General features: G+C 56.3%; 1 protein-coding gene across 2 annotated transcripts in view; it reads left to right on the top strand.

The window, feature by feature from the left end:
• The window catches only part of CACNA1B (calcium voltage-gated channel subunit alpha1 B), a 127,576-nt gene that overhangs the window by 94,643 nt on the left and 20,181 nt on the right, over window positions 1–12,752 (top strand). The window contains exons 32-36 of one of the 2 annotated variants that reach the window (XM_087823076.1): window positions 1,363–1,368; window positions 4,071–4,187; window positions 4,415–4,480; window positions 4,648–4,739; window positions 6,669–6,813. In XM_087823076.1, the coding sequence (XP_087679202.1) occupies window positions 1,363–1,368; window positions 4,071–4,187; window positions 4,415–4,480; window positions 4,648–4,739; window positions 6,669–6,813 (426 nt within the window). The remainder of the gene's footprint in view (window positions 1–1,362; window positions 1,369–4,070; window positions 4,188–4,414; window positions 4,481–4,647; window positions 4,740–6,668; window positions 6,814–12,752) is intronic. The other variant, XM_087823075.1, reaches the window with a different exon arrangement.

The following is a 12,752-nucleotide window of genomic DNA, read 5'->3' as shown; positions in this document are numbered from 1 at the left end:
TCCCCCCAGCTGATGGAGCTGTGGCCTCACCCAAGGGCCGTCCCTTCCCAGTGCTCCTCACAGGGACAGGGCACCAGCGTTTCTGACTCCCCTGATGAAGGGACGCAGACCCTGAGCCCCAACATGCAGGGCCGCGCTCTGGGAGCTTTCTGCACGTGCGTCCTCGCCAGAGGGCCATGCCGACGGGGCTCTGGAGGAGGGGCAGGCAGGGAGCCCAGCCAGTGAGACAGGAAGCCGCCTCCCAGCAGAGACCAGTGCAGGAGCCTGGAGTGGCCCAGCGCCTGGCCCTCAGGCGTCCTAGTTGTTCAGACCCTGCTTCAGACAAGGTCACCGTCACCCGCAGGGGGGCAGAGGGGCTGGTGGTGTGAAAGCTCACTGCCCACAGCGCTGGGCCTGAGGAGAAGGCGAAGCCTCTGGTGTCTGTCTCTTCCATCCGCAGTCACTTCATCGCTACCTGGTGAGCACTTTTTTCCTTTGGCAAAAATATTAGTGTCAGTTCCCACCCACAGCTTAAGACAAACTAGAGCAATGGCAGAACCAGGGCCCTGCAGAGAGTGCTCCAAGCGAAACTGACATTGATTTCTTTGCCTGGAAATAAAAATCAGTGCCTGTGAGTCATGAATTTGCATTGCAGATGATGCAAATGGTGCCGCTGTCCCACCAGCAGCAGGTCTCCGCAGTCCGGTCAGGAGGCACTTGAAGCAAAGCGCCCAGTGACCTGTTCGGAGTCTGAGTTTTGCTTGTGTTGATGACATTCTCTCCTTTGTTTTCTGTGTGTCCTTGGTTCACCTTAACCTACCTGCTGACTCACGCCATCCAACCAACATACAATGCGAAAACCATGTCTCCGTCTGTATGTTGTGCGCCTGCTGCTCAAACACCCCAATTTGTAAATAACACGCAATGTTCATCCATGAAAACATCACATGTAGGAAAGGGTTGGTTTCATGACTTTAACTGTTTTTAAAACCCTTCGCTTTGCTTGCTGTGCCCTCTGTGTCCTGTGAGCCCTTGAGCTGCCCTCCCAAGGTGTGTGGTCAGAGCCCGGCCTACCCACCCCTCTGGCCCCCTGCACGGTCCGGTCTGGGGCCCAGCAGGAGCTTCTGGGTAGGTCGGTAGAGCCAGGGTGTGTTTCCTCTGGGGCTGGCTCAGAGTTGGGGAGGTTCTGCAGGATGTGGGTTTGGGCCTGAGCCCAGTCGAGTCCATGGTTTCTGTCACACATTCTGCCAGCAAATGCAGGAGGTTCTGTTGCAACCCGTGGCCTCCAACGGAGTCTGCCCTGGGGTCCTTCCTGCAGGCCCCACACAGGGTCAGCCTGGGGCACAGGGCCCTTCAGAAAGGGCCGTGTAAGGTCTGCCCCAGGAGACAGTTGAGCTCCAGGCTTGTCACCGGGGTACTGATGGTTTGGGTGCGCACACCTTGGCGGGCAGGCTTATGGGGACCCACGTGGCTGACGGGCCCTCGTCCAGGTCTGCAGGACTATTGAAAGGAGAGTACAAATTTGGGAGCAGACTGAGCTGGGGCTGAGTGGAAAGTCGTGTAGAGCAGCAGGCACTTGGGCTGCCTGTTAGAGGGGACATTCGTGATGAGGGTCCCACAGTTGGAGTGGAAAGTCCTGAGTTTTAAGAAAATGACTTTTTGGTGCTGCTCAGGCTCTGACTCATCGCTGAGCCCTGTGCTCACAGCAGCCTCACCCCACGTGCCCTGCGCATGCGCGTGGGTCTAGGCATGGTGCCCATTTCATCGTCAGCCCCCCAAGAATGAAGCGAGCAGGATGGTAGTGTGTCCTGCATGCCACCAGACCTCGCCCCAGCGCAGCGTGGCCCCCAGGAGGTGCACAGGTCTCGGGGAGGCCCTTGCTTTGCTGCGGACTTGACCAGACGCACTGACGTGCTCGGATGCAGGGACACTGGTCTTGGCCCGGGGTCAGCCCGTCACCTGGGTGGGGCGTTTCCCCAGCTGTGAGCTGTCAGATCCCCTCAGCGATTCCTCCCACTGGGCAGGGTTCCCGAATCCCCATCTTCCAGAGGACGGAGCCAGGGCCCAGAGGAACCGAATGTGCCCCCAGGGGACGTGTCCCACCTTGAGGGTGCAGTGATACGCCCTGGGGTCCTCTAGGCCTTTCCTGGCTCAGAGGTCGGAGGGTCAGGCAGGGCCTGGCTTTGAAGTCGGCGTAGCTGCTCCAGGTGTGGCAGGAGCCATGGACTCCGGGAGGAGGAGGCGTGTCCACCTCCAAGGGGTTGCTGAGGCCAGGGGTGACCGTGCACAGCCGCGGGGGGGCTGCCGCCTGCTGCCCCGTCCTGCATGCCGGCTGCGTGGTGGCGCCTGGTGTCTCCTGCCGGGTGCGGCCACCGCTGTCTCCCTGCCACGCTGTGCTCAGAGCGGCTGTAGCTGCCGTCACTGTCTGTCCTCATGGCCCTCCGGGGCTGTCTGTCTGTTGCCACCCCTGTCCCCTGTATGCCCCCAGAGCCCCGAGAACGCAGCTTGGGAGGAGAGGGGACCTGGAATCCGCAGTGAGTGCCCCGACCAAAAGCAAGCTTGGCGTTTGTCACAGGCACTTTGGACAAGCGAGCCCCAGCCTCCTTTGTGTGCCTTCCCCTTACCCCACAGCTGCACCTTCTCCGGTGCCCCAGGAAGTCTTGTCTGCCAGCTGCCGGAGCCAATTGCTCAGAGCCAGGCAGGTGCTGGCTGACCGCCACCTGCCGGGGTTCCAGAGCGGAGACCCCCTGGAGGCAGGCCCGGCCGCCCCTCCCTCGCCGAGCCCTGTCGCCCTGGCCGGTGCAGAGTCCCCTCGGTCCCTGTGCTGTCCTCCCGAGGAGATTGGCCCGTCTGAGAGTCCTCCGGGCCCCGGGGCACAGACGGGGAGGGGGTGTCTCCCAGCTGTTGTGCACCACGGGCTCCCTCCCTGGCACAAGTGAGTGAGGGAGTTGTGGGCAGTCTGCCCCCCAGGGTCCCACCTGGAGGCCCACTTCCGCCTCTTGCTGGTCTGCGCCCACTGACGGCCCTCCCAGCAGCATTGTCCAAACCCTGGCCCACCGTGAGCGTCCCCGTGCAGCCAAGGTCCCTGCCACCCTGGTGGGAACCCGGCTGTCAGCCCTGAGAGCGGAGACGTGTCAGGGAAGCTGCAGACAAGCTGTGGGTTGGGGCCACTGTCCCTGGAAGCCAGTGACATCCGTCTCCCCTGATGGCCACCAAGACCAGACAGGCAGCCCTGGAGTGCGGCCCGGCCCCGCATGCTGTGCCACTCAGGTCTGCCTTCTCTCCTCGTTCTCCACGGTCCCCGCCACACAGCCCGTCAGCCCTGCCGCCCGCTCCCCGCACGGGCAGGAAGCAGCTCCCGCTGCGCCGGGCACCGTCTCTAAGCAGACGGGTCCCCAGCTACATCTCCTCGGGGCCACTGCCAGTCATGCCCCTTGAAAGGGACGTGCAGATAGTTCAGGGTGTCCCAGGCCACGTGGAAGCCTCACTCCCAGGCCATCTGCGGTGGCCAGAGTATTGCTTTATTTCGGCCTGTTGATGGAGAGGTGGCTTCCACGGCGTGAGCGGCAGGACCACCAGCACTCACGCCTCCTGGGTGACCTGTCTGCAAGGGACTGGAGCTGCCCAGGGGAAGAGTCTGCCCCCCTGCGGGGTCCCGCAGGCAGAGCTTGGCGGGCTGTGTGGGAGAGGAAGGGTGAGGCCACCAGCAGGGTCCGGTCCCTTGGGAGGCACTCGGGAGAAGCAGCCCTGCCCAGCACCTGGACTGTCGGCTGCGTCCCACCCAGGTGACGCCGGCTCCAACGGGCAGCAGGGAGCTGCTTGGGAGACCTCTGCCCTCCTGTCGGGTGGGGAGCCGAGGGCGGGAGCCGCTGACCCGCTGCATGAGGATTCACCTGCAGTGATGAGCTTTACTTTCAGGTCTCTGATGGCCGGTGGCTGCGTAGACTGTGAAGTGGTGACTTTGTTTTAACCTCTCTTTACCCACCTCTTTTCGGGACCCCAGGGAAGTGGGGAGGGGTGAGAGGGGAGCAACTGTCCTGCCGTTCAGGAGGCTGACTCCTGAGGGTCAGAGAATCACCTTGTCCCCGCAGAACAACTTCATCAACCTCAGCTTCCTGCGCCTTTTCCGCGCCGCCCGGCTCATCAAGCTGCTGCGCCAGGGCTACACCATCCGCATCCTGCTCTGGACGTTCGTGCAGTCCTTCAAGGTGAGGCCCGCTGGGCAGGCTGGGCCCGTGCGCACACCCGTCAGCACCCGCTGCCCATGGTCGTGGGTGCAGACTGGTGGGTTATCCAGGGTATCCTGTTGATGCTCACAAAACTCAAGTGTGCTCTGATTTTTTGATGAAGAAACGGAGACAGTCACTTGGTGGCCAGTGCGGGCGGGCCTGGGGTTGGCCACTGTCCTGGGGCTGACCTTCCTTGTGTCCCACAGGCCCTGCCCTACGTGTGCCTGCTGATCGCCATGCTGTTCTTCATCTATGCCATCATCGGCATGCAGGTGCGCGTGCCACCGGGGCGGGGCTCGGGCCCCTGGGCAGAAGGCATTGGTCACGCTCTTGCCGAGGTGGCATCTGGCCCTGGTCCCACATCCACGCTCACCCTCCTCTGCCTGGCCCTGGCACCAGGAGCCAGCAGACCAGCCTGCAGCCTGCTTTTCCATTTCAGGTGTTTGGAAACATTGCCCTGGATGATGACTCCAGCATCAACAGGCACAACAACTTCCGGACGTTTCTACAAGCCCTGATGCTGCTGTTCAGGTGTGTTGTTTGGGAGCTGCCTAGACTCAGAAGTTCCTTCACTGAGGTGCAGAGGCCACGAACCAGCCCGTGAGCCCCTCCACCTTTCACTCTCTACCTGCACTGTGCTGGCTTCCTCTCCCACCTTCCAGTTTCTCCCTTCTGCTGTCCTTTCCTGAGGGTTCCTGGGGTGAGCTCCAGAGGGGAGTCACCTGAGGGCCTGGCCAGGCCGCCTCCCCCGCCTTGCCTCTGCTCCCTGGCCGCAGCTGAAAGGCCTGCAGTGACGCTGCTGCCGAGAGGTCTGGGAGGACAGGAGATGTCCACAGAACCTTTCTTGGTGCACTGGCCTCACGTCCTCCACCTCCCACCTTACTGATGCAGGGACCCATGGGGTCAGGGAGGAGAGAGCAGGGAGCTGCCTGCAACAGAGGGTGGAGCTGTTTGGTGACCCCAGACCCCAGCAGCTAGTCTGCTAGTCTCAATGCACCTCCACCTTCTATTGCTTACGGGGCTGCCGCACCCTGGGCTCTTGGGTGTAGCCAAGCCCCCCAGGTGGAGCCTCGAGGGGCACAGGGCTTGTTTCGGGCACAGGCCTCCCTGGGAAGGTGTGCTCGGAACCTGCCTTGTACTAAGGCAGGGCATCCTCTGAGGCGGGGGCACTGGGGGGAGGGAGGAAGTGTCCTGCTGCCTCCTGAGTGTCCCTCACTAGCCCAGCCTGCTCTGTGACTAGGAGGGAAGAGCTCTGTGTGTGGTTCTAGGCAGAGGACTACCAACGTCAGACCCCACCCCCACCTCCCTGAGGTTTCGCCACCATGCTTATGTCCACGGAGGGCTGCTGCAGGGTTGCCCTGGGCACAGGCGGGGGTCTCGTGTGGGGTGAGCTCAGACCCAGTGTGCTTTGCTGAGCTACACAGAGGAGTTTCTGGCTTCTCTGCCTCAGAGGAGCAGGCGCCCTGAGGCCTACGCTGTCCTCTCTGGACTTCAGCTGGAATGTTAATTTCATGTGTTTACCTACTATATCCCTCCTTGTGCCACAGAAGATTTGAGGCCAGCCTAGGAAGTCAGCCTTGGCTCTAAGTCTGTGGTCTCAGAGATCTCTCTTCCTCCCTGCTCTTTATGTCACCCGTGAGCACCTCACCCTTCGGGTGTGTGGTACAGGCTCAACTGGCCGCTCTGCAGGACCCCTCACCCCTGACCATCATCTGTGGGGAGTGGTCCCAGCTTCCACCCAGGGCGGACACGCGGGCACAGAGGGGCCCCGGCCTCCGGCCTACTTGCAGCCTGCCGCACACCTGGCCCCTGTTGCTAGCTGCCTTGCCCAGGAACAAAAAATCTGTGCCCAAACGCCCTTCTGGTGGCTGCTCAGGCGAGGTGTTCATGGTGTATTCAGGAAGCAGTTGAGGCTGGTTTGACTGGAGTGGATGGAGGGTGGGGAAGGATGGGCAGCAGGTCACGTGGGACTGTGGGCAGTCATGTGAATTTTGGCTTTTGCCGTGAGTGACAAGATCTGACCTGTATCGAGTGGATCTGCTGGGCGCTGGGCAGGGTGGTGCAAGAAGGTGTCAGGAAGCTGTTGCAAAGAATCAGGGTGGTGAGACACGGTGAGAGTCTGTGTCTGGAAGGTAGATGAGTTGACAAGCTGGATGTGGTAAGGGAGAGACAGAAGCAGAGTGATGTCTTGAGCAGGTGGAAGGTAGAGTCAGCATGTCCTGGATTGAAGAGGTGGGAAGTCCAGGGGGACTGCGGTGGCTCTGAGGTGCCCCTGGAGGGCGCTCAGCCTGGTGCACACCAGGTTAGTTTTAGTCGTTTGGAATGAGCAGTTTGAAAGTCTGATGCCAAGGGTTTTTTTATAGCAGCAGCAATCTGTCACCCAGACTTTACAGCTCTGCAGGCTCTCTGGGCCAGTCTGGGCCGTCCTCCTGGGCCTCACAGCTCCCCCCTCCCCCTCAGGAGTGCCACCGGGGAGGCCTGGCATGAGATCATGCTGTCCTGTCTCAGCAACCAGGCCTGTGATGAGCAAGCCAATGCCAGTGAGTGCGGCAGCGACTTTGCCTACTTCTACTTCGTCTCCTTCATCTTCCTGTGCTCCTTTCTGGTGAGTCCAGTCACTGTGCCCAGCCCAGTGCGTGTGTCCCATCTTGGTCCGTCCCAGGGCCCCTGCATTTCATGATCTCTGGCTTTGATTCGTGTCGCACTGCAAGCTGATTCCTCAGAGATGCCGCCCCATTCACCCTAAAAGGACCACCCAGCAGTGAGCTCCTCGGAACCCCTCCTTGACTCCTTGGAGAGGGTTTTGGGTTCCCATGGGGCAGTTGTCCCTTTGTTGTCAGCTGCTAGAGGATGTCCACTGTGGCAGTGAGACACAGAAAAGCAGGACTTCTGTCAGTGTGTTGGGAACAAGCTGCAGGAAACACATGGGATTTGATTGGAGCAGTCAGTGGGCTGGTCCCAGGAGTGTGGGTTTCATTCCAAGTCCTCAGAAGCCTCGGGGAGACCTGAGCAGGGGGACACAGTCTGCCTGACATGTCAGAACCCCACTCAGGTGCTGTTTATGGTCAGGGGAGCCGTGCAATGAGCAGGGACACAGGTGACAGTGGCTGGAGAAGAGAGCAGAGAGCTGTGCAGTGACCAGAGACACTGAGGTGACGGCCTGGGGAAGGGATGCAGAGGGCAAGCCAGGTGGTGTTGAGCTGCACCCTGATGGTGGAGCCGGCACGATGAATGATGGAAAGACAACTGTGTATTAGGGTCTGCGGGGCAATGGTGTGAGGGGTTCTTCCCTGAGGTGGGGAGATGGGAAGCTGCAGAGGCTGTGTATGTCAGGGTCATGCCCTGACCCCTCAGAAGACCTTTTGTGGGCAGTGGGGAGGCCAGGCTTTCTAGAGAGTCACTGCCTTATGAGTGGTGGGAGCATCAGTCTCCATGCAGTTTCCAGACACCTGAGGCTGCAAAAGCCAACCAAGCTGTGGGTACAAAGTTAAGCACCTGAGCCTGGCCTCGTGATGAGGTCCCACAGAAAGCAAATCCATGATGACACACCAGCCCCAAGGCCAGCACGCCCTGCATATGCTCAGGATGAGTTGAGGAATCCCTTGGATCTAGTTGTCACTCCTCTCTGGAGAAGTGGATATTTGGTGGCCATTGTCCTTTGTGTCTTATTCCCATGGGCCTTTTCCTCGACTAAAGCAGAAGAGAAAGGAACTGGAAGCACAGTCCTGGCACCGGCTAGTCAATGTGGATCTGTGGGTCACTCACGCTTGAATCACTGGAGTCTTGTTTGGTCTGACAGAGAAATGATGGGGGAAAACTGAATTGTGATTTTTAGGGTGGGTGGCAGGACCAGGTTAGGTTGCGATTCAGTCGCTTTGATCAGAGCAAAGGGGCACTGACAGTTACAGAAAGTGAAGCTGGTGACAGCCTGCTTACAATGACCGAGTTGGATACTGTGCAGAGTCCCATGAATACTTAAGTGTTCCGGTCTTTGTAATAACCCTGAGATTGGTAGTATTATCACAGTGAATAAATGGACGCTTAGAGATAGTAAATATTTTGGTTTGCCTGTGTTTGGAACCCAAGCTGTCGAAAGGGACAAATTTCTGTAATGACACAAATCAGCATAACTGAGTCAAGAAGAAATAGAAAACCCAAAATGGCCTGTGACAGGTGAAGTGTCTGAATCGCTCATCAAAAACATGCCCTCAAGGTAAAGCCCAGGACCAGGGGGCTTCCCTGGGGAATTCTATCAGACACTTGAAGAGGAACTAACAGCAGTCTTCCTCAAACTCTTCCAAAACACTGAGGAGGAGGGAACACGTCCAAACTCTTTCTGTGAGGCTGGTGTTACCTTGATGTCAAAACCAGGCAAAGACACGATTAGAAAAGAGAACTGCAGACCAGCATCCCTGGTGATCGTAGATGTAAATGTCCTGAACAGGGCGCCACTCGCTCGTTCTAGCAGCGTGTTGAGAGGATCATTCCCCGTGACCCAGTGGTCATCTCAGGAAAGCAAGGGTGGCTCAGCAGGTGAAAATCAGTCAATGTAACAGGCCCCACGAGTGAGGAAGCACCCACACGATCGTCTCAGGAGACGAGAGAAAGCATTTGACAAAACTGAACACGCTTTCATGATAAAAACACTTAACTAGGAACAGAAGGGAACTTGCTGAACACGATAAAGAGCTTTTATGAAAACCCACAGCTGACATCACATTTCATGGTGGAAGACTAGCAGCCTCTCCCCAAGAGGAGGAGTGAGACAAGGGTGCCCGCTTTCTCACTTCTGTTCAGCGTTGTGATGGAAGCCCTGCTGGAATCTTTGGCGTGAAAAGAAAGAAAAGGCATCCAAACGCAAAGGAGGAGGGAAGCTGTGTTTGCAGATGACATTGCTCCATGTGTAGAAAATCCCAAAGAACACCAACCCCCCCGAAAAAAACTATAGCCAATAAACAAGTTCACCAAGTTTCGTGGTACAGAAATCAGGCGTGTTTCTATACACCAGCAGTGAACAATATGAAAAGGAAATTAAGAAAATAATTCTATTACCAATAGTATCCAAAAGAATAAAATATTTGGTAATAAATAAATGCCCATGGAGGTGAAATACTTGTACACTGGGAACTACAAAATATCACTTAAGTAAATTAAAGAAGACCTAGTTAAGTGGATGGACATCCATGTCCATGAATCAGAAGACTTAATATTGTTAAGAAGGCAATACTCCCCAAAGTGACTTACAGATTAAACACCTTCCCTGTCAAAATCCCAGTGCCCTTTCTTTTTTTTTTTTTTTTAAGAAATGGAAAAGCCTATCCTCAGATTCATAGGGAATTTCAAGGAGCCCCAAGTAGCCAACACAACCTTGACAAAGAAGTAGTTAGAGGACTCATATTTCCCAATTTCAAGACTTACTGTAAAGCTGCGTAATCAAAACAATGTGGCTGAATAGACATTTTCCCCAAGAAGACATACACATGGCCAACAGGTACATAAAAAGGCGCTTAACATCACTAATCATCAGGGAAACAGAAATCAAAACCGCAGTGAGTTATCACCTCCCACCTTTAGAAAGACTATGATGAAAAGACGAGAGGGAAGTGCTGGCGAGCATGTGGAGGAAAGGGAACTTCATGTGCTGTGGGTGGGAATGTAAGTTGGTGCAGCTACTATGGAAACAGTATGGAGACTCTTCATAAATTAAAAATAGCAATGCCATATGATCCAGCAATCCCACTTCTGGGTATTTATCCAACGTAAATGAAAACAGGACACTTACGAGGTATGTGCACCCAGTGTTCATTGCAGCATTACAGTAGCCAAGCTATGGAAACAGCCTAAGTGCCCATCCACAGATGACTGGGTAAGAAGATGGGTGTGTACATACAATGAAGTGCTTTTGAGCTGGAGAAAGGCAGAAATCCTGCCATTTGTGACATCATGGATGGACCTCGGGGCATAAGCCTTACAGAGAAAGACAAATACTGCATGGTATCACTTACATGTGGAATCCGGGGGGGGGGGGGGGCAAACTCAGAAAGAGTAGAAAAGTTGGAAGTTGTTTCCAGTGGCTGGGGATGGGGGAAATAAAGAGAAGTGGGTACAGGGTACAGGCTTCCAGCTCTAAGCTGGCCTTACATGGTCTACGGGAAGAGGGTAACCGCGGTGATGGCCGTGTTGACTGACTAGCTCGTGGGCCCTTTCACATGTGCAGGAGCATCGGATCCCCACGGCTGCACTGGGATTGTCTCACCATTTTGTTCACCAGTCGCACCTCAGTAAAGCTGGGTGGGAGCGATGTGGTGCTCGCATGGAGATCGACATAGAGACCAGTGGAGTAGGGTTGAGAGTCTAGAAATAGACCCTAACGTCTGCAGTCAGTTGGTTTTTGTCAAGGATGCCAAGAGTGTTCCATGTGGAAAGAAGAGTTTTTTCAACAAGTGTGAGGAGACAGCTGGAATTCCACCCGTGAAACAGTGACGTTGGGCCCAGGCCTCACTCCGTATATAAAATTAACTGAGTCGGTTAAAGACCAAAATATAAGAGCTTAAATTACAAAACTCTTAGGAGGAAATACAGAAGGAAAAGCGTCAAGACCTCAGCCTTGGCTAAGGATTCTAAGATCGTTTTGATACCAAAATCATGAGCAACAAAAAAAAAGACAAGCTAAACTACTCAAAGTTAAAAACTCTTGTGTTGAAACAGAAAGCTTCTGTTGCCAGAGGCAGCCTCCTGGCTGGGCGCCATCTCGAGAGGAGGAAACTAGAGAGAGGCCCCAGTGTCGTGAGGGGGCTGTGGGAGAGGCAGCTGCCTGGCCGGCACTATTGCGAGAGGCAACTACGGGGTCAGGAGTATGTCTCGAGAGGCATCTGCGTAGCCACCTCCATGGTCGGTGCTGATAATGGGGGGGAAATGCAATATGGTCTCTAACGGGGGAAAAAGATTTAAAGGAGTATCCAGGCCACACCCAGATCAGCGGGGGGCAAGGGGACCACCCACCGGGAACAGAGGGCTTAGAAACTGCTGCTCTTCCTGGGGGTCAGGACCTCAGTGTCTGTGCCCTCACCCCCCTCTGTGTCCCCTCCCCTCCCTTCCCTTGATGATAAAATCGGTGCCTGAATTCTGGGCTCTGAAGTCTGAAGGTGGGTTTGCAGGAGAATCAGAGACAGGAGGAAAAGGTGGCATTGCAGAAGCTGCCGGGCGCCCGTCTCCTTGGGCGGGCCTCTCCTCACCTCACACCTGAGGCCTTTTCTTTTTAAGCCTCCTGGCAGGTGAATGTTGTCCCAGGAGCGGGGGGGCTGGGGTTGGGGCCACCAGGATTGACTCCTTCAGAAGCACGCGGAGTGTGGGAGGCGGGGCCCCTAGTCCACAGCTACAGCTGGCACCGTATCAATCTAGTAAGTTGTTGTAAAGTCAAAAAACACTTCTATGCCTCAAAAAACGTTATCAATCATGTAAAATTACAGCCTAAGGGTGGGGAGAGAATCTTTACAAATCATATATTTTGTGGAAGTTAATGTCCAAAACACATAAAGAGCTCTTATGTTCAACACCTAAAATTGGGCAAAGAATCAGAACGGACGTCTTCCCTAAGAAAAATATACAGAGAGCCCGCGAGTACGTGACGCTGCGCAGCCTCTCGGGCATCGAGGAAGCGCTCAGAACTACAGCGAGGTGTCCTCCGCGCCCACCGGGCGGCCGGCACGAGAACCCTCTTAAGTGGAACATAACAGGAATGCAAACGGCAGCTTCTGTGAAAGCAGTTTAGACTTTCCTCAAAAAACTGAGCCTAGAATCAGCACTGACCCAGCAGCTCCACTCGAGAGAAATGGAACCGTGACAGCCAAGAGGTGGAGCGGCCCAGGCGCCCGTGGCAGGAGGGATGGACAGACAGCCGTGTGCACCTGCGTCAGGATCTGTCAGCCAGGAACAGGAACGGGACCGACTCACTGCCGTGTGAACGAGTCCCGAAGACATCACCCCCGTGAAGGGAGCCAGGCGCACAGTCACATGTTGTGTGATTCCTTGGATAAGGAATGTCCCAGATCGACCTGTCCATGCCACAGAAAGGAGCTGGTTTTGGGAATGGAGGGTCCCGAGGTAGTGATTACGTAACAGTACCAGGTGTTCTTCTGGGGTCATGAAGAAAATGTGAAACGGGGCCGGCGGTGGCTCTACACGTAGCAAAGGCACCAGGTGGCACTGAGCTGCACACTCAGAGTGGTCCGTGGTGTGTTCTGTGAAGAGGAAGCCGAGCTCTTGGCCTCCTGTGACCAAGCTCTGAATCCTCCAGAGTCGCTGCTGTCCCCGAGGCCGGCTCAAGAGGGGGGAGGGTGGGCGGCAGAGCGCGGCGGCTGACCCTGACGCAGGAGGGTGGACAGCCGCAGGCTCAGAGACTCCGTGTGGTTAGTGTTGGGCTCTCAGGCTGCAGCGGCTGCTGGTGGCAGTGCCCACGGGCCAGGCTGCAGGGAGAGCAGGTCCGGGCAGGCCCTGGCTGAGTCACAGTGACCTCGGCCACCCCGACGGTTTCACACAGACTGG

The sequence above is a fragment of the Miniopterus natalensis genome, chromosome 12, assembly GCF_054644295.1.
Source record: "Miniopterus natalensis isolate mMinNat1 chromosome 12, mMinNat1.hap1, whole genome shotgun sequence".
In the NCBI taxonomy this organism is placed as follows: Eukaryota; Metazoa; Chordata; class Mammalia; order Chiroptera; family Miniopteridae; genus Miniopterus; species Miniopterus natalensis.
This window is presented reverse-complemented; position numbering and strand designations above follow the sequence as displayed.